Raw genomic sequence first — 22,267 nt, forward strand, 5'->3', positions numbered from 1 at the left:
TGTGTACGTGCGTGTGTGTGTATGTGCGCGCCACCGTTGCCTGGATATGTGTGCATGGTGAGTGAGTGAGTGACTCGCTTCTTTCTCTCTGTCAGGGTGCCGCTCTTATCTTTGGGGCCCAGAGGCCACAAGACTTATCAGACACACATTCATCAAGGCAGGTCGCCGCCAGAACCCACAGCCTCCCTCTGACAGCTGGGCGATGGCTTACACACAACCCTCCGTTCCCAGGTTCATACTTAGAAGAAATGTCAAATATTGACTCCATTCTGTTGAGCAAACTTCAGAGGAAGTTTCTGTGGCGACTGTCTGCCAGTGCGGGTGCTGTGTGCCTCTACAAGCGTGCCGAGCCATGGATACTGTATCTCCAGTCTTCAGGGAGACTAGGGAGTCTCTCCTCCCCCTCTCTCTCTCTCTCTCTCCATCCCTCCCTCTGTAGTTCTGCCTGCTGTATACTTGCCCTTTGAACAGATGACATTATAAAGAGCCTTTGCGGGTTCATTGTGAAGCTTGTGGATGTAGCTTATAATGCGCCTAGTGTTCCCTTGCAACATATATAATGGATAGGATTTATGCCTTGCTGCATGGCAATGTGGTTGAGTGGAGCGATATGGATGAAGTGCCATCACAAGTCATTCATCACCATTCATTAGCTAACACTTTATAGCAGAAATACAGACTCAAAATATATTAAAAGAGAGGAGGCTGAAAAAAACATTTTACTGTAAGTCCAGTGAAAGTCAAATGTAGACAATTTAAAAACCTAGACATTCATTTAATAGATCCAAAACAACAGGTGCGATAAATTCCAGTTTTATGCGGCAGGGCAACATATTGCAAAAGGGTCAGCGGAGGTATTCCCTCGCAGGATATTGAGATACTCATATAAATACAACGCCGAGATAGCTGTCAGTCCATATTGATCTGTTTGCAATCTATTCATGTTGCACGCTGCTATTGAAGTTTTATTTCCTAGTCATATGCAGGCGGCTTCCTGCGGGACTCGGCTGAATGCAATGCAAGCAGACATCCGCGATAGAAATACACACCGATGTCTTCTTTATATCTATGTCCAGAGAGAATATAGTGCCTCCAAAAGCAGGGAGACAGGGAACAGTAGGAGGATAGTGCTAGTTTGAGTGCATTCAGTCCAACTCTGCCTCCGACTGGACAGAAATAGATTAAACTAGATTAAACTGAAAGTGGAAAGACAGAACGTTTAACTCCCTATTTGACAGTCAGTGGGCAGTGGGCTTAACAAAATAAAAGCCAATTTACAGAATCCCTCTGCTGGGCTCCACAAGGAGAATTACTGTATGACCTCCGCGCACACATGCCGCAATTTGTGTCAATGCCAACTTCCCCTTCTCATTTTCTCTCCCACAGCAGAACGAAACCATCAACACAAATCCCGGCCGCCGACAGCTGATCTATGTCTTTACCGAAGAGAGAGGTGAAGATGGCTTTTTTTTTTTGGCGGGGGGGGATCTATACGCCGGGGCCGTTAAAGACGGTCACCTGAAGAGAGATAGGCCCCGATAGCATTGTGTCCGCTTTAGCAGGGGCAATGAACCGAGCTGGATTTCATCAGCAAAGAGAAAGTGGCATGGGAAAAGGAACAATAAAAAAAGGATTGAGCGCACAACAACAAACTTTTCCAATCAATGCGCTTTCTCATGGAGACGGGCTGAAATTAATTCTCGCCTGAAGGGCTATTGTAAGGGGAGGTTCACTGGAGAGTAAGAGCTGTTGACAAATACTCTCTATCCCCGGGTCAATGGGGATAGGGAAGGGAGAGCGGAAGGGAAGGAGAGGGGGAGAAGGCGGCCGGTGAGGGAAAGGCTCGTGAAGCGTGAGAGAGAGAGAGAGAGGAAGGAGAGAGAGAGCCATGAAGAGGGAGGTAAGAGAGTGTTGAACCTCTCTCTAAGCCTAATGACAGTATAGCGTCACCGGCGCTTCCCTGACATTACCGCCACGCTCGCTTCCACTTAGCGCAGACTTTTCCCTCCTAGCAGCGAGCGCCGACTCGCCCCCTAATTATTCCGCCCTCTGTCTCCCTCCATCTGCATCCCCCCACTCTGTTTGTCACTCCCCTTCATCTCTCCGTTCCCCCGGTCTCACCCTCCTGTCCTTTCCTCCCCGCGATTCCCTCCCTCCTTCTCTCCGCTGCCCTTTCAATACCTCCTTAGGACACAGAAAAAGTCAGGACTCTCAATGCTACTAGATTACTTCTGAATTTTGAAAAGGTCTCTGAAGTTTTTGTTTTTTTCTTTTTTTCTGCATGCATAGCAAATGGAATGAGCCAATATTTGAGCTCCCCTCATATTTTTCTTCCTTCGCCACTTCAGCTTTGTTTATTGTAGACACATTATGCATTTTAAAATCTTTCCACTCGGTTCTCCAAATTAGCAGACCTGAGGCTAAAGTCATTTTGTGATGATTAGTAAGGGCAGGGAGGAATACATGCATAACTCGGATTGGGATCTGAAGTTGTCCACGCCGCTGAACTATAGGAGTCATTAAAAGTGTCAAGCTTAGTCTAACCACATTACCACACCTTTTTGAAGATATGGTAATGGAAGGCATGGTTTGATTTTCCAGTAAAAGCCAGACAAACAGCAGCAAAATTGTGCTAATAAATGGGAGTCCTAGGGGTAACCAAACACAATTTGGAGAAAAATAGCTTGGGTGTTGTTGGTAGTATACTAATTTATAGTAATTTGAATATATTGAGTAGTTTGTGTGCCGACCACCAAAGAGCCAAATCATACAATAGTTTCACCTGGTGATCAGACTACTTTCAGACCCATCTATCACATGGTATAACACAATAATCATCCCTTAAGGTTGAATTCAGATACTGTATATGTTGTGCTACTTTCTTATGTCCACAATTCAGAGCTACCTGGTCAGCTAAAAGCTTTTTGTCGTCAAGCGTGCTCAAGCCTTTTATTTTCCATGTACTATGAAGATTATACTATTAATCATTGTTTTCCACAAAGCTATATATAGATGAATTAATGGGCATATGAGATTTGCTCATCTTGCACATCCTTTAATTCAAGAAATTGTTTTCTCAATTAGTCAGTGAAAGAATTTGAACTTGTAATAGAATTGATTGTGATTATAATTATGCACTATTTATTTGTCTCATATCATCTTATTATTATTTTAATATGATTTACTTATTATTAAATTAGTATTAATCATACTGGGTGTTATTGAGAGTGTGTAATGACAGACAGCAGTAGGCGCAGAGACACACGGCCGTACTTGAAGCGAGAAACCGCAACCTTCAGCCGAACCCCCAGAGTGAGGCGGCGGAGCGGCCTCAAGACGTCAGCCAGCTCGCAGAACTGAAAGGTGGTGAACTCTTAAGTTTGTGGCAAAACGGAAAACTGTAACAGAAGTCAGGTAAGAGAAGGCTAGAGCTATTTCGGAGATGACGCGACTGTTTCTGTGTGTTCCCCAGCGGAGCACCTTTAACTTCTAACGCCTCCTGTGTCCTGAGGCTTAATTCTCTAATCAAGGTTTGATTTGAGGCATTCCAGTTGACAGAATGAGCTTTGTTATCCTCTGCCGGCTCCTCAGAAGTAGAGACTCTGTTCTTTGGACAGATTGCGCTTCTGCGGTGTCTCGACTCCTGCGCCACATGGACATAAATAATGGATGTTTGAAAAGTCATTACAGAACTGCGGGGTGCCAACCAAGTCGCTGAATGTACATTATAGGGAACTCATTGCGCTCCCTCAAACCATGGGGGGAGAGATGACTTAGCTGTCATTTTATTCCTCAATAAGAGGGAGGCATTATTTTGCCTTTTTCTTTGAACACTAAAAATACAGTATTTCAGAAGAAAAAGAAAGGAATCAAAGTCAAGAGTGAACTTTCAGGAGAACTATTCAGATTGAATATTATATTATAAGAGTCTAGCTGCTGTTCAAAATGTCAATCTTTTGAAATTTACCTAAAGAGCGTAGGTGTTCATGGGTATGTTAGGATGAAAACAGCATGGTCAAAGAAATAATTATAATAATCTACATGGATTGCTTGTTTTCTGACAGTGTGTCCACACAAATCTTGTCTCTCCATGTATGTTAATGTGGAACAGACCCTCAGTGATTGATTCCCTCACTCCTCTTTGCTTTAAAACCTCCATTATCAAATTTGTCCCTTCTTATTCCTCTCAGTTGTTTCATCCCCTTAGTGTCTTAATGATCCAATTCTTCACCTTCATTCCTCTTATTTCCATTTCCCCTCACTTGTCTAGTTCCCAGCAAGTGTCTCCTGTCTGTTCCTCTGCTGAATGTAATTCTCCTCCCTGTTGTTCTCGCCGGTCCCAGACTCTCATTGACTCCTACTGTCGGTGAGACTCAATTAAAACAAGGGGGGGGGAAAAATAAGATTAACAACACACACTTTTACCCACAATGCCCAGGGGGCTCAATTTATCTCGAGGAATGCTCGGCTTAAAAAAAAAAAGTGTGTGATTGACACCTCTAACCTTCATTGGGATGTAATCTTCATCTTTAGCACACTCGAGATCTAATTAATTAGGGGGAATCTCATTTCCTCACTAATGCAACTGGACAGAGGCATGATAGAGGAGGGAGGAGGAGGAGGAGGAGGAGGAGGGTGAAGAGAGGGAGGGAGAAGGAGGTGGCGCCGTATTTCATCAATGCCTGTGAAGGGTGTCCACCTTGTTCATTTCGGGAAGGAGCAAGAGAGCGTGAGGTAGCTGGGTTCACACCAACTACACCGTATTGATTACGGCTGCTGGAACTCTGGCTACCGGCCATCGCATGAGGAGACACTGCAGTAACGCTCTCTAGCAGGGGAGCGCTTGGTAACGTGGTTGAGCGTCTCACTTTCTTTTCTGGAGTCACCGTCTGTTATGCGATGAGGAGGCGACGTCCGATTGTTGATCATTGTTATCGGTTTTGTTTTCTTGATTTACCCCAAAAAAGTGACATTTTTAACTCCTGTGTGACTTAACTGAAGTTTAGCAGAGCGATAGGTTACGCAGCTGGCCATGTGTGTGCCTAGTATGAGTCAAGGGTGCATAACTTTTCATAAGATATCAAACAAAGAGTTGCATGAGAACACGTTGGCCACAGGTGTGGAGGTGGAGGAACAGGGGAAGAGGGCTAAATAAATAAAGCATGATCACGCATTATATTAAATCAGTTTGAATGGAATGATCATGAAATATCCACAATTTCCTGTAAACATACAGTATGTCCATTTAGTCCAGAAGTTTTGTCAGTTTAAAATATAACAAAAAAAATCATTCCTCCTTTGTTTTGTGTTCAATGTTTCTACAAAAACTATATGAAAATTACGAAACTATAAAACAAAGAAATGAACTACTAACAGTTGAGCTTGTTTTCATGTAACAAATGAGAATTATACTTCTGCCTATCTATTTTGTTCCTAAAATGAGCTACAACTTCCATGCCAAAGTCGTTGTGGTAAAACATCTGAATGAAAGAGTGAAACAGACCAATAAAAGAAGAGAAAACAAGAAAGTGTGCGTGTCTTTGAGGCAAAAGAAACCAGGCAATATACAGTATGTCTTGTATGTTGATTAGCAGTGATGTTAAACATGGCTGCCCCCCTATCGACAGCACTCCTTCATTGCCTCTGCTCTCCTGCTTTATTTGATATGCGTGACTCCATCTCAGGCGCCACATTCACAAGGGCAATTATTTACTTTTACAACACGCTGTGTGTAGGCTGTGTACAGTTGAAGACCTTTCTTAACATGAGATTGACTTATTAATTTCATAGACCCATGAAACCGCGTCAACTGTGAGAGCGAGGAAGATGAGACTTCGCCCACACAGCAGCAGCAGCCAAGTGGCTGAACAGCAAGGAGGAGGCAGCGCCAGTGAAACTGCCTTTGTTGAGCGAGCTTCACACCTTCACTGCAAAATTAAGGAAATTAAATGTTCAACAAATGAGCATCCGAAACTTTATGGCTCATTTGGCTGCTTGTTAAAGACTGGAGCTCCCAAGTTGCCATAGAAATCTACCTGATGAACATTTTCATATGAAGTTACAAACGTTTGGATTTCATGCTGAAAAAGTTTTTTTGAAGGTTTATGTTTCACACTCTTGTAAGCTACTGGATGAACTTTTGGATATCATTATTAACCAGCGGTGGGAACTCAAGTCACATGACTTGGACTCAAGTCAAAATTTGAATTGCTTGAGACTTGACTTGATGCATGAAGAGAAGACTTGAGTCTTGACTTGATGCATGAAGAGAAGACTTGAGTCTTGACTTGATGCATGAAGAGAAGACTTGAGTCTTGACTTGATGCATGAAGAGAAGACTTGAGTCTTGACTTGATGCATGAAGAGAAGACTTGAGTCTTGACTTGATGCATGAAGAGAAGACTTGAGACTTGACTTGATGCATGAAGAGAAGACTTGAGTCTTGACTTGACTTGGGTTCTGGTGACTTGGGACTTGACTTTGACTTGTACTTTCTAAAGTCTTGGCAAAAAGAATTTATGTTTGTGTAAATGACTTAGTTATGAGATTTGTTCCACCAGATGACTGTTTTCTGAATTTGTATGGAATGATTGAATTTAAGTTGAAACTGATTATAGAAATCAAACTCATGATGCTCTTTATCCTATTAAAATTGTATTGCATTGAAAAGTCGTAGATATTTTGTTTTCTTTAAGATATTTAAATTGATACTGGACTCTTGATTTGTTCTGACTTGAGTGGTTCTACATTTAGACTTGACATTAATGACATGGACTTACCTTACTAGACCACCTTACCTGACTTGGTAATCTACATTTAGACTTGAGACTTGTGCCTCAAGACTTGAGACTGACTTGGGACTGGAGCAAAGTTGACTTGGTCACACCTCTGTTAATAACCGTTGTAGTATGTTGTTAATCTGTTGAACTGATCTTCACTTTTGGGCTGAAGTTGATTTCATACTGCAATGTACTGAGCATCAGATGTAGGAACTGTAGGCTTATAGGCTTCCCCAGTTGTTCCTTAGGACTTCTTAGCCTACGTATTAGCCACTTGGACTATTCTTTTGTATTCATCTATGCAGAATAAATAACATACAGTGATTTCGTGAAGGTTTTCATTTGTTTTCCATGATCATTTTAAAAATCTGAAAATTTCAGTCTCCTGGATGATCTCCATTGTTAAAATAGTCTACATTTGAATTAATTTTGGCTGCTGTGGAGAAATATTCCAGACACTGAGAACCTTTGAGGGAGTGATGAGACTGTCAAGGGACACACACTTGTCACAACGACACACAAACACACACTCTAGCCAAATGAAAACAGAAACATGTATTCAGATTCAAACCAATCTCAAAAAATTCTCTTAAGTGTCAACCAAACTGAGACGGGCCTCAGAGCGGGATGAAAGCCTATAGCGTCAACAATTCCATAGGAGACTTGACAGGATATAGCAGAAATTTTCCATACAGACTATTTTTGAGGGGTACAAAAAAAAAAAAAAGACCTATGAATATATTTCACACTACTTTTAGTCTACACTGGCTATAGTTCATTTATATGGGCCTTGATTCTCTCAAGTCTTTCAGATATACACGTCTGCATCTTTGAATAACCTCCGTACACCTCTGAAGTTGGCGGCTACAGGTGTGTTGCCAGGTGGCGGCTGTAAGTGCCCTGGGCTCAGTGGCGTTGCTCTGAATAAAATGGCCGTGCTCTCACCTTGCTGGATTATGTTCACCATCCTGCCACTGTCTCTCCACCCAGGAACCCTCCCACTCTCCTTTCTCCATTAAATGATCTCCCATTACCTTTACTTCATGGAAAATAGTGTATCTTTAATGGTGACCTCATGCTGCACCAGTAGGCGGAAATACAAATTCCAACCAGTAAAATCATCACAGATTTTTGAACGATTCCGCCCCTCCGCCACTCCCATCAAATCAAACTGCCTTTCTCTCCCTGACTGATATTCCATTGGTTTACACTTTTGACTGATCCCTCCCTGCGTTATGTCCCGCCCCAACATCCTGTTTCAACAGAAAACACGCCAAATCAAGGAAGTAAAGATGCCGTTTCATGCGGTCTTTAAGCTGCCTACTGTACTTCTCTCACCTGCATCTCCCAACAGATACAGAACCTGAACCTTCTTCCCAATCATTCGCCCTTCTTGAGAGCGACTCCAACAGCCGCCGACTGTTGGAGTCTCTCTTCACCTCGTCAGCTTGCCTCCTCCCTCTTCAAAGAGCCTCCATCTCCGTCCGCGCATTCTAGCCGCCTGCGTCTCTCTCCACCCAGCTCATCTGCTCGCGCCTTTCCAATCTCCAGATCATAATAGGGGAATGAAAGAGAGTTTATAAACTGAAGTGCACATCAGATCTGCTGTAATGAAATCTTATCAATGTGTTCCCTGTGCTGTAATATTTGCATATAAATGACATAATATAATAACTCTCTCGGGCCTCTACCTGGGAGGAGTAAATATTTCTCTGTCTGCTTTGTCTCGTCGCGGTGACACGGGGAAACGAGACGCTAATTGAAGAGAGGAAAGCATCTTTATGTGACGACTGACATTCAATTATGTTTGGGGGATCAGATTAGGTGGTGGCCCCAGAAATGTTTGAAAACAACATTTTGCCGAGCGCCAACTCTGAAAGCGGCAGAGGCTGTAATTTAAATGGCTGTTTGAGGCCCCGGCTGAATGGCGTTGCTCTGAATGGAATCACTATGCTATGACCCGGGAGTAATTGGATGTCCAGAGTGAAGTGTTGATAGAGAGGGGAGGCAAGGTTGACAGAAACAAAAAGCGAGCGACAGGGAGGCAGAGAGGCAAAGACAGAGAGAGAGAGAGAGAGAGAGAGAGCAGAAAATGAAAATAAGCAAGAAAACAAGACAATGGGCCGAGCAAACAAAGGGAAAAGGAATAATAGAGGAGGAAAGACGGGCCGCAGAAAAAAGACAAGGAAAATGAATGCCGCCTTTCTGAAGAGCGGGACCTGCCAAAGCCTCGGCTGTCATTCATCACAGCCCACGGGCCCGTAGCCACTCTGGCCAGCGAGCCAAATAAGCTATTAGACAGGATAAGCTTTCTTATCGGCCCGGCGACCATTGAGAAGTCACACTGGCAAGGTCAGAGCAAACAAACGCTGGGTCGCTCCACTTGGAGCCACCATCGCTCGCACATTAAGTCCTGCTGATCAGGCATAATAGTGAAGATTCATCTATCTGCCTGTCATTCTGGTTTTCTACTGGTGAAGCATAATGGAGGAGATAATGGAATGTAAATATTTCACAGCGGAGGTGACTGAAAGGTTAGTGCTGTAGAAGATCAACAACACAAAACCAAAGAGCCTTCTAATATCTGTGCCTCTACAAAGAATATAAAGCTTCAACGCTAACACATTAACAGAGATTATGGTCTTAATGTCAACACAATAGGCTATAATGAGACGTTGCAGACTTTGGCTATTGTGCCGACTCTGATTGGAAAACAGCGCTTTTGTCTGACCATCTCTTTTTTATCCCCCAGGTAGAAATCTTGTTATTGCACCGGCTGTGATTGTTAAGCACTACTTTCCTGTCTGAATGTCACCTTCAGGTAAGAAAAAAATAAATAAAAAAAATCTTGTTATTGTACTGTCTGTGATTGTTAAGCAGTGCTTTCTGTCTGACAGAGAAAATGGCTTTAACAAGCACTCAAAACACATCGCCACAGACAGGAATGGGGGGGGGGGAGAAAACACAAAAACACCAAAAATAAAAGGAACATGCACTTTCACCTTTGCATGAATATAAACAACCACGCATATGCAGACTGACACACACACCAAGACATCCATTTTATCCCCATGTAATTCACCTTTGTAGAACATGGGGGGAGAAGGGGGGGGGTCGGCCGACTCCATCGATTGGCTATCCTTAGCAGTGACAGCTCCCAGATTGGCCAGAGAGTATTAGAGAGTCAGAAAGTCACACTGCCATTAGCAGTCTGTCCTGTCTGGTTACAGCCTGCCCTGCACACGGACACTGCACACTATACACTGGAATAGATTACAATGAGTGGTGTGTGTCTGCGTGTGTGTGTGTGTGAGTGGGTGTCTGCATGTCTAGGAAATGTGATCGCTCTATCATTGCAACTTCCCAAATACATTCAGCGCCGAAGCATGAATATTAAAACCGTAACCCCACCACTCCCCTTTCATTTTTCTTATTTAGTGCACATTATTACCTCTCTGAACATCGCTTCCTCATTAAGGCAAAGTTAACACAGCTTTGTGTGTGCGTGTGCCTCTGCCTCCTTCTTACACTCACCCTCAAGTTGACATTTCACTGTGCCTCAATGGAAATCAGAGGGCTTAATGAGAGAAGGAGAGCCAGAGCATAAAACTGACGCACACACACATAATGCATATGTATATGTATGAACCGAAAGACCATCGCGTGAGTGTTTTACATGCATGCGTTCTGAGACATTTGCTCCCCGCGAGTTGGAGTGAATACGGATTTGCGGGAGAATTAGCGTGCCGGCATTATAATGAGGCGGCCCGGGCAAATTCAGAAGAAGTTGAAGTTCATTTCTGTAGACTGGGGGGAAATCCACTGTGCTCCCCGCCTGCCAGCCCCCGTCTTCTCAGGTCTGCTCTCTTCTCTTCTGATTTGCTTCCTTCTCCTCTAATTCTGAAGACTCTGTAATGGATGTAGTCCGGCTGTGACGAGGGGAGGTGGTGCATGAAAGAACAGTTGACTGGGGAGACTACGGTTAGACCGATGTATCAGTTTGCCGATACGTTGGGCTGATATTTGCCTTTTATTAAACGTCAGATATCAATCGTTCAGTGTCATCCGCCTCTGATACGATGGAGGTTCCTCCCTGACCACAGCTGTATGAAAACAGTCTGGAAATCCTGCAATGCAGTTTTATTTCCTTTGCACATTTTATTTTTTTCATTAAACTGTTCAGTAATGGGGTTTTCTGTAATTCAATTCTTCATTAAAAGGCCTAATGTGTCCCAGAGTTTCCCCATCCCATACGACTGAACAGGAGAAAGAGATGCTAACCCTAAAATAATTTCATTAGAGTTTCAATGGAGTATTTCAGTGTCCCATGGGGCAAATTCTGGGAGAAACACTGAATCCTTGTCCTTTTTTGGCATGAAAATGGTAAAATTTGAAGAAACTGCCATCGGTTCAATTTAAAAATATTGGCTACAGTATCGGAATGCCAAGACGCATATCGCTCGAACCCCAGCGGAGACATTAATCACCGAATTTTGACCAACTAACACACACAGGCGCACACACAGGCACACACACGCATACTAAACATTATTCAGGTCCATCATTCAGGCAGACAGCGATAACACCTCACACACTGCATCTGTCAAGCTGCCATACGCGCGCCCTCACACAGGGCAGCGATGGTGGAACACATATTTTTTTAATGTCGGTGAGAGATTCCAACCCTTCATGTCTTCTCTCTCATTGCCAGTCAACCTGCTTCTCCCATTTCCATATTCATCAGAAACAATAAGTGAAAGGGCATCCGCTTCATAAACCCCCCTTTTATTTTTTATTGCAGTTTTCTGTTCCTATTCAACACGCATCTGCATTTGCAAAAACAATAAATAATCTATATTCCAGTGCATACAGTATAAGTGAGTCTGTGTGTGTGTGTGTTAGCTACACTGCACTGTCTCACCCCATTGGTAGAATTTTTCACTTGTTAAGAAAGATGAGACTATAAGAGTGAATATGAGACTAAACGACTGGTTAGGATGGACATTTTTTTGCGGCGTTCTGACGATTAAGAGAGATCCCCACTACGTCTCTGTGTGCAGCCCGCGATGGATATGAGCGCTCCTCCGTCTTTTCATGAAAACGGCCTCGTCTCATAGCAATATTAGCTGTCAAAAATTACGGCCCGCCATTGATCCGAGCGCGGCGCGTGTCAGAATAATATGAGAGTGAGGAGAGAAGTGTCTCGGATAAAGTCGAGAGAAAAACACAGAGCGGCGAAATAAATGTGCATATCAAGACGGAATTTTACGCTTCAGAGAAAAGCACTAGAGGGAAAATCAACCTGATTTCAATGTGACAAAATTGATTTTCCAATTTTCTCCGGATTGCTTTCTGCTTCCCCGGGGCAGGTGAGGTGTCTATCCAAATACACTTAGCGCTCCACCTGAATTATGTCCGAGGCGTTTAAAGGATGGAGGGGCAGGAGTGTGGTCATCTCTCTCCTTTCTCTTTCTGTTTGTCCCTTCCTTTTTCTCTTTGTCTTTGTGTGCGTTCCTCTCTCTTTATTGCTCTCGCACGTACACACACACACACACGCCGACGATCTGCAAAAACTATATTTGGCGTGGCAGATGGGATGGATGGATGTCACGCCGGAGCCATATTTATGCGAATGTGCTGAAGTGGCCGGGTTTAAATCTCCCAAGACCGAGTGGAGGACAGTTTAAAACTTCTGCCTCCTGCAGCTCCATCTGGCTCTGCTGACTGACTGCGCATTTGAAGAAGTCTCACTTTTTTTATAGCATGGCTGCACTACTGCAGCCTCCCAGAGGAATTATTTGAAAAATCTAGCATACTAATGAATGGGGTGGGGGGGTGGGGGGGTGTAGATATGACACTTTAGATTTGATGAATGCGATCAAGAGAACCAGGAAAGAAAGAGACGTGCATTTTTAGCACCTAGAATCACAGCCATGGATTAGTCATAGCCCTTTGGTTTAAAAATCATTATAATGGATTTCACTCACATTTTATAGGCTGTGACGCCAACTCATTGGGCGGAATCTTTGTATCATTGTGACTCATCGCAAAATTCGAAGCACTTTTAAAGCCGTGCGGTTCTGTTAATTTCTTCATGTGATGCCAGAAGGCTCGAAGGCTAAAAACAAGATGCTCATAACAACAAGGGTGTAGGTTCAATAATCAAGCGTGACCCCAATGTGATTCTGGGACGACCAACTTGGGTCTCAGGTCTCGGTGACTTTGAAGGACTTCTTACTAATGACTTCAAAAGATTATTGCCCGTGGAAAATATAGAGATAGGAAGAATCTGTGCTTTTATCAGAGATTTATTGAGGCCACAAACAGGCTGACAATTTGGCAATGTGCCTTTTTCAGAGCCATTCCCCTGCACATCCGAAACGCCAGCCTGTGAGTGGTTGTAATAAATCTCGGATGCGGACAATAGGGGGAGTGCTGCCGTTCCCTTCTTTTTTTTTTCTCCCATGGACAGTTATCCTTTGAAGTATCCTGAAAGAGACGTGCTTCAAAAGTCTAAACGCTCTTATGTCACACAGCGGAGAGACGTGAATGACTAGCGTGCATCTGTGGAAGCATTCAATCTCTGCAGCACCTCACAAAACCAGCGTAAACAGAGCTCGCTGCGTTGATTACATCTCATTTCACCAGACTTTTAATCAATTACGCCTCTATTAAACAGTCTGTACTGTAGCTGGGGGAGCAGCTCATCGGGTGCGGGTTGGCTGCCGCGGTTGAAGCAGTTCCGGATGGGAGGTTTTCAGCCGGGCTTGTTGGACACGGCCAGAGCCGGCGGATGAGTGTGTATCACCTCAATTAAACCGTGCGCTAAGTGTCTGACAACAGCTAATATTCCTCTTCCACCGGCGAACCCAATCGATGTTCTGGCATTCGTCACCCCGCTGAAAAAGCAATCATTCCGTTGTCTCGCTCCGGTTAGAGAGGGAAATGGAGAGGCGCTCATCTCGTTGCTGCGCCTGCTCATTAGAATGTGCCAGCGCTTCCCTCGCATCAAGAGACACACAAACACATGACGACACACACAAACACACGCATACTGTATACACCTCCTTTCTCCACTCCCACATTCTTGACAATAGCAACAGTGCCATGTTGAGGAAGAGTACTATGAAGCGCATCTTACAAATACCCAGTGGCAAGTGTCATGCTTGTGAAAGGACCCTGACTGTGCAAAACCCGACACTCTGTTCCAGCTAGAAAAGGACCTTCACACAACGCAGAGCAACACACACACACACACACACACACACACACACACGCTTGCCAGGGCCACCCACCTCTCTGTCAAGTAGCGTGGGGGAGATGACGGTGACGATGTCGCCCCTTTCCGGATCAATGTAGAACATGTTCGGGGAGGGCTTGTCCGGCGACTGCCTGACGATGTTGTAGCGCAGCACGGCGTTGTCTGTGGAGGGGTCGTCCGCGTCGAACGCCGTCATCGTCATCACCGTGGTTCCTGGGGAAGACAGCGGAGGACAGGGCTGAGTCTGACCCTACATCCATATTCAGGTTTCTATCAGAAATCCATTTTTCTCTCTAGATGAGTTAACTGCAAAAAAAAAAAAATTTGGTTTAGCTTAATGTCCCAATGGTTGCATTTCTGAGTGTGTCGCCAAATTGTGAAAAAGATGAGAACATAACCTCATTTGTCTGAACACCTCAGAAATGGAGGCGGCTGAGGAAGAGTGAAGCGCTTGGAGCAGGGAAATACATTAGAATTCTGTAAGAATTATTCAAATTGTGAAATGCTCATTTGCATTTTCAAAACCTCTGCATCGCGAATGCTTCAGACGCACGTATCGATGTATCAAGGGAACTCCAACAATTACGCACAATTAATAGAATATATGCTCATGCAAACGCAGTTTTGTGCTCACTAACTATGCCTGTTGAATAATCCAGTCAATCCAAAATGCAAGACTTGCTTATACTCTATTGTGTTTGGAATGGGAGCCATCATGGCAGCAGATGTATGACACTCTTAATTTCAAACTAGGTATGTGCTGCTGCCTAGACGGCCACTTAAAAAAGTGAGCCTTTCCTATTAATGCGTTTTCTCCCTCATGTCAGTTATAACAGCAGGGTGCATTTTATTTGGTAATGGAAACAAAAATGGAAATCTTGCCCGCTGCAGCTGAGCTGAAATGGGAGGCAATCCTTGACACACCCTCAACTCTCAATCTCCATCTCTTGTCAGCGATGAGATACACTCGCACAAATTCAGAGGGATACACACTGAGCGCACACATGCAGATGGCACATACACACCAATGTACCCAAGCACACGCACACACGCAGGCAGGCGAATGCACGGATAAGCACATATGCACACACGCACACACACACACACACACACACTAATAGACCATGTTCAGCCTGTCTCCTCTGGGTAGTGTTTTCCATTTCTCCAGTGCAGACAGAAGTGTCTGTCTATCTCCATCCAGTACTTCATGTTCTCTGCTGCCATCAGCTTGCAGCCAGACAGCTCTGTTAAAAAAAATGCCATCAGCTGAATACCTCTTCAATTTGTTTAAGTCTTAAGTTTGACTCCATCTAAGAGAGATGTGTGAGTGCATTCTGATGAGGATGGTGTGTATGGGACACAGATGGATACTTCTGACTGCGGGGGATGTTTGGCACACTCAAATGTAGGACTGGAGACAGTGTGTGTGTGTGTGTGTGTGTGTGTGTGTGTGGATCCATATAGATGGTAAAACTATATAACCTCTGTATGAATATGCTTGCAATCTTTAGGGTTAATCAAGTTTGCTAACACCTCAGTAAACTCATTACTCATATATCCTGGGTATAGAAATACTGTGTGTAATAGTTCTCATTACTACAAACAGTGAAATAAGCTGTAATGATACATACTAACTCCAAAACGACATGACTCTAATGAAGGTAAATGACGATACAATGCTGCTTCATTCTTTCAGTTTTGTGGGATAAATTTCCTGCATAACAGAAAGCAGCTGACAAGGGATGCAGAATGCACTGGGTCAACTTACATAAAATTGTTACCTACATTTCTCTTAAATTCATAAATTCGCTCAAGTTTCATGTATTTTCCCACAAGCAACCCATTTTGATTCTTCTTTGACCCACATACTTTACAAAACACTCCCCTAAGCACCGGATAGCAACACTGGGTAGCATGGCTCATAAACATCCATCTCCTTTCACGCTTCTCCTTAATACCCGACAGTACTTTGCCACAGTGCATTAGTCAAACCCCTCAAATAAGACACAAAAGGGCCACTGCAAAATATGCAAAGTCTACATCAAATAAGCTAGAGTAAATGGTGGCTTAGTGCCAATGATCTTTAGTCCAGTTGAAGGTAATGGGGGGCAGAGAGGTGTGGGTTTTATCCCCTTGGCATTTGCACTTCAAGGTGAACCATTAATGGTTAAGTAAACCAGTAATCCTTCCTCTGCAGGATAATTACACACTCCCATCTCTTTCATTACCTATACTCTGTTCCACTTCACACCTCGAAAACCACACTGTTAAAGATGAGGCAGAGCGCGTGCGCATATACACATACAGACACACACATACACACACACATACACGTGTACCCACAAATGCATGCACACACACACAGTTTGCACACAGACATACAAACTCCACCAAATTAGAGTGTTAAAACCTACGACTAAATTAGTTATCTTCAACAGATCTCCTAATAAACATATATATCTCCTCCTGATAACATATATATACGTATATATACATACTATATAACATATAGCCTAGAACCCAGTTCTCTTGAACGCAACACAATCACATTACCTGTTTTATGACTTAGGAGCCAGGCTGACCCTCTTAATCCTCTTTGGCTACAATAACAGATAGCATAAGGCCAATCACAATTGAGTATCATGTAACCGGTAAGCACCCATCAGTCCGGACTACATCATAGCAATCAGCATCAATCAACTCACTTGCTAAACATCTAGCATTCTGTAATGGGATAGCGGGAGTGGGTATAACTCTAACGCTGATGTCTGTTGTGTTTAATCATAAAGCGATTACATCTGGGTGGCCTCGGTGAAGACTCATTGTCCTGCCTTATCAACTCCATCCTCTGGTAGGAGCCAAGGCTCAATCAATGTTAACCGCATTGGATGGTTATATGGTGGGTGAGCAGGGCCGCATGTGAATGCACTGGTCTCCCATTACCCTGCTATCGAATGGACCCATCTGCTGTGTCGCTGGATGACATCAGCTGGGTCTGGACAGAGAGAAAAGTGATATAGAGACAGCAGAGGGAATTTGTTTGTAACTCTATGTGTTGCATGTTTAGTATCGTGCTGTACTTGTACTCGAGTATGTGTGTAGTGTATGTGTGTTGGGGTGGTGTTCTGTCAGAGGCACAAAAACTGGTGCAAGGAACAGGGCTTTAAGGTAAAAGACCACCAATGCACACATGAAAACACAAAGACTCTCTCACACACACACACACAACACACACATACACATATTGTGGTGTGATTTCATCAGACTGGCTGGTGGGACGTGGCGGTGTTACGTACAGCTAACTCCCTCTATCTATCTCAACCACCAGGGGAAATCAATGAGGTGCCGCCAGATCTCTGGGTGCCATCAGGGAACTGACACACAGCGAAAAGCCAAGATGAAGGGAGAGAACATGGATAAGATGGGGGGAAAAAAAGAGTAAATGTGATGCTAGCGTGTGTGTGAGTGTATGTTGTGTGTACGTCTGCATGTGTCTGTGTGTTATGTATCTAGGTATGTGAGCGTACAGGGGAATTTGATTTTAAATAATTCAACATGTACAAAGGGAATTCCAATATTTGAAAAGGGATTTATATTAATTTGAATCGAGCATGACTGAGATGGCCAAAAGTTGACCCGTTCTTTTCTCAGGGGCGAGTGAGATCAAAGAGAGTTCAAAGACAAGCCTTCGTATCCCATTATAATACTGTTGAGACACATGGCGATGGCTTAAGTAGGTTCAACAGAAGGGGGATGCAGTAAAGTAAGAGGCAGTAGTAGAGATATACTACATCGATATATTTGAGAGAAAGACAGAAGGTGAGAAAGAGAGGGAGAGAAAGAGAGAGTGAGAGAGAGAGGGAGGCATGGAGAGAGAAACTGGAATTTGACAAACAAGAAAGAACTAGGCATTTGAAGGCAAGAGTTTGTCTTCTCGGGTTGATTTTCTGATAAAATAGCATGTGGATGCGATGCTGTTTAGCATCTGACCTGGAAGTCCCAGATGTCGGACTTTCCCACCAGCACATGAACGCAGCATTGATAATTATGGCTAAAGAACGATAATATAATCAACTGATCTGTGGGCCAAGGGCTATCTGTTCACCAAATTTCAGCCAAATCTGTATGGAACTTTTTGAGATATCTTGCTAATACACAGGGATGAAAATGTGAGAGGAGAGGAGAGGAGAGGAGAGGAAAATAACTTTTACTCCCACTTTCCTCGCCTCCTCCTCCTCATGTGGGAAGTGAATGGGGAAGAATAAAATGGTACAGTCAACAAAGGGCGCTTGATGTACTTTTCATCACCATGCATTGTTGCTGCCGCAGCTATTCAAAACAACACTTACGGTAGCAACATGCTTCTGTCTACAGTCGCTTTCATTCTTTATATCGCCATTTATCCCCACTAACATCAAAAAATTCCATCTCCTATTCAGCTGTAAATACATGCATTCAAGTGTATTGAGTATTAGGGCGAGAGTTCTGGAAGTGGGGCCGGTATATTGGTGAAGCAGCATGGCTGTTTTTATTTTACTGAATGCTACCTTTCTACTGTATCTGTCTCCCTATTGTGGTGTCTACACGTCCTGCTTGGATGCTCGCCCGTCTGTTTGCCTATGTCTCTGTTGTTGATCTCTGTTGAGATCTCATTTTAAAGATCAGATTTTTGAGATCACCATCGCTGTGTGTCCACACTTGGCCTGAAAGCGGCTGCAATGCGTCTCCTGCAGCTGTATTTATTTTCCCCCCACTCTCCCTTCCTATCTCTTATCAATGCTTGTATGCACATTGCAGCTAGATTGTGTCCAGATCACAATGTGAGCCTGACCACATTCTGGTTTTGAATGACTTTTGTGCATCCGGATGTGTCATTGAATGTGTCCTAGCGTGATCCAATCATAAAAGTCACATTGAAAAGACAAGTGTAACCGTAATTTATGTCTGTCTGTCTCTGGGTCTGTCCAATCTCGCTGTCTGTCTGTAAATAAGTTAGGTGTGTGTTCTTTGCCTGTTTGCCTACATATTTGTTAAATTGCTGTATCCCAATGTGCTCGTTTGTGTGTCTTTATTTTGTACTGCACTAGGCTGTTTATTTATTGGACCGCTGTACACCTGTTTGCCAGCCTGCCTGCCTATCTGGCTGGCAGACTGTCGTCCTGCTGCACTGCCGTACGCCACCGTAGCCAAAAGCATCTCTAGAGGGTCTCCTGTTGAAAAGGCTGAACACTCTGGACACTTTGTACATGTCGTGGCTCATTCTCAAGTGCCAAAAAGAGGACTTGGCAAGATAAAAAAAGTAGAGAGGAAAATGAAATTAAAGACAAATGGCACTGTGTTTAGTTGCTGTAGAAACAAAAAAATAAGCCAGTTGGCTAGGCATATTATGCCAGTTTTAAGAAAAGAAGTATTCATGATGAAGCCCGAGAGGATGCTGTTGCTTTGTGAATGGTGTTACATTGATCATGTACAATAATGACACATACAAAAATGAGGCCTGTGTTATTCAAAGGGAGAGCAAAGGAAGGAAGGGCAATAACCAGAAAAGCTAAAACTAATGGCTGAAAACATACCTACCCATATACTCAGGACTGCTCTGGATGGGATAATGAGTCAGTATTAATTAGTGCTACTTTATTTAGTGTTAAATTAGTCTGCTGTGGCTGTTTGTTTTTAACTGCCCACCTCCAGTGTGCAAGATTTGCTGTCTGCACAAACACTTTCTAACAACAGTTGGAAGCATCATATAGACCTTTCAATACATTTCAGAAACTACATAGCTACAATGAATATGTAAATCTACTGATGTTATTTCATTTCAGTAGTGGTTTAATACACCCAACAACTTCATGTCAATGTCCAAAAGGTGAATTGGTTTGGTCCAAATGTTTGATTCTTTGTATTTGTACTACTACTACTTATAATAACAATAACAATAACTGTTCTTCTCTATTCTTTATTTCTACTGTCATTTAGCTGCATTTGTGTATAGTGAAGGCATTCAAATGAACTATCGCCTATCAATTATTCTCTGTCTATTTATCCTCCAACTGATGTCTAGAACTGATGTCTGTTTTGAAGTTTCATTTACATCTAAATATACCTAGGACTACTGATTACCAAATTGATTCAGATTCTGATGTTTTTACAATCACAATATACATGTTGATGTAGTTTCTAACTTAATGTACAACAGTTTGTGTCTAGACACAAACCAGAGTTTAGCAAAAAAGCTACCATTGTTTTGCCGAAAGTTTCACCATTCAGTGGGTCACGAAACTTTTCTAAATGAATTAATTCAGATGCAATAACAGTAGCAGCTGAAGCGGGAGATGTGGAAGGCTGTTGTGGAAGACTGCTGTGCGGAAACTAAATATGAGATAATGAGCCCCGAACTGACAGTCAAGTGAATAGAGTGAAATACAGTCCAGCTGCCCTTTTCTGCCTCCTCCATAATACAGTTTCTCCATTCTAGCTTCTCAGCCAGCATCTGCTCAGGCCACAGCTGGCCCACTGGCTAAAGCAAGATAATAAATCATTTATGTTGGATAAAATCCATTGTAATTCGCATGGAAAGAACAAATCTAAAACTACAGATATTCAGCATTTTATGAGGAGTTTTAAAAAATATTATTTTGCTACTCAAGTTGAGCTGATGGATTGGAGGGTACAGTAAATGATGATGCTATACAATAGATACGTAGAGAGACACATAGATAGACAGGCATATATAAGTAAATAAAAGTAAAGCACATAAGCTACAACTGCATCCCAAAAATGATAGTTATGCATGGTAACGCTAGTTCTATGATCACAGGCAAAGCCCTCTAACAGGGCTCTATTGGCTTAAAAACTCTTTGCATGCACATACTTAGCCAATCAGGATGAGCCTACTCAACCCTATGGCTTCTCGCCCTATATAAGGCGAGTGTACCTCTAGTCTGCATCCACTAAGTCTTCAGTGACTTCTGGAGCAGCAGGGTGACCAGTTAGAGGGCTCCACCTGAGATCACAGAACTAGAGATACCATGTATAACTACCACTCCACATAACACGTCAATGCACACACCTGGACCTAGAAGAACTATTGATGTTCTTAGGGGTAAAGGATGGGTTTTGTCAGAGTGTAGCGCTACCCAAATCCCCTCTCACCAGTAAACAACTGGGGCAGACAGATAGCGGACACAAGTCACTCACTCTCTTTGCTGATGTCAATGCCAGCAGCAGCGCTGTCTTGATTGACAGCAATTTAAGAGAGATCTGTCTAATAAGCTCGAACGGCTCTTTGGAGAGGGCTTGGAGAACCATTCAAACTTGGGAGAGGCAGGACGTACCACTGGACAACAGGTATTTTGCGTACCATGGAGCCATCTTGTGGTCCGGGGCCACCAGAATGACCGTCAGTCTCAGTCTCATCAGTAGAGGAGGGATGAGATGGAGACGGAGGGGAGGGAAAGCGTACAGCAACCCTATTGGTCACGGAGATACACCTAAGTTGTTGGCTGCCACTGCACTGCCAGGCGAAATATTTTGCTGAAAATAGGGCAGGTGGAATATTTTGTTAAACCAAGTTAGGATTTATAAAAAAGCTTCTAAATATATACAGTATAAAATATGTTACACATGCACCACTTATACTATACAAGTAAACAGATATAATAAAACACATTACATATTTAGGAGGCTGTAGTGTGATCAAGGCTGTGCTGTTAAAATACCTTGTTGTGACTGACAGAAAGGACAGTGGGACAGTTTTTTCATCACAGCATACCAATAGCACATTTACTAATGAGACTCTAAATAACAAACTGGCTAATGAGAATATAAATAACACACTGGCTAATGAACAGAGGGGCTGTCCCCTGGGCAAACATCTCTAGTCTACAAACACTGACAATCAAAGCTGGATAATGAAATCACAACCTAACTTGATAATTGAAAAAAATACATGAATTGTATTAAGTCATTTGAGGGAGAGAGTGAGAGAGAGAAAGAGAGAGAGAGAGAGAGAGAGAGAGAGAGAGACAGACAGACAGACAGACAGACAGAGACTGTTAGAGACAATTAGAATGAATATCATAAACAACTGGGATCTATTTTCCAAAGGTAATTTGTAACTTAACATTTTTCCTAGACAATGTGAGTACTTGACAATGGCCAACAGATCAAAATAAACCTCCCTAATACTGCTTTCTACCCCGTCTGGTCTAAGCATATGAACTCTATC

The 22,267-nt window shown here is 43.2% G+C and overlaps 1 protein-coding gene across 1 annotated transcript in view; it reads right to left on the reverse strand.

Moving 5' to 3' along the window:
* cdh13 (cadherin 13, H-cadherin (heart)) overlaps positions 1 to 22,267 on the reverse strand; it is a 221,948-nt gene that overhangs the window by 99,049 nt on the left and 100,632 nt on the right. Inside the window, exon 8 of the mRNA XM_078283279.1 lies at positions 14,075 to 14,253. Coding sequence (XP_078139405.1) covers positions 14,075 to 14,253 — 179 coding nt within the window. The remainder of the gene's footprint in view (positions 1 to 14,074; positions 14,254 to 22,267) is intronic.

The sequence above is a fragment of the Centroberyx gerrardi genome, chromosome 4 (assembly GCF_048128805.1).
Source record: "Centroberyx gerrardi isolate f3 chromosome 4, fCenGer3.hap1.cur.20231027, whole genome shotgun sequence".
Classification (NCBI taxonomy): Eukaryota; Metazoa; Chordata; class Actinopteri; order Beryciformes; family Berycidae; genus Centroberyx; species Centroberyx gerrardi.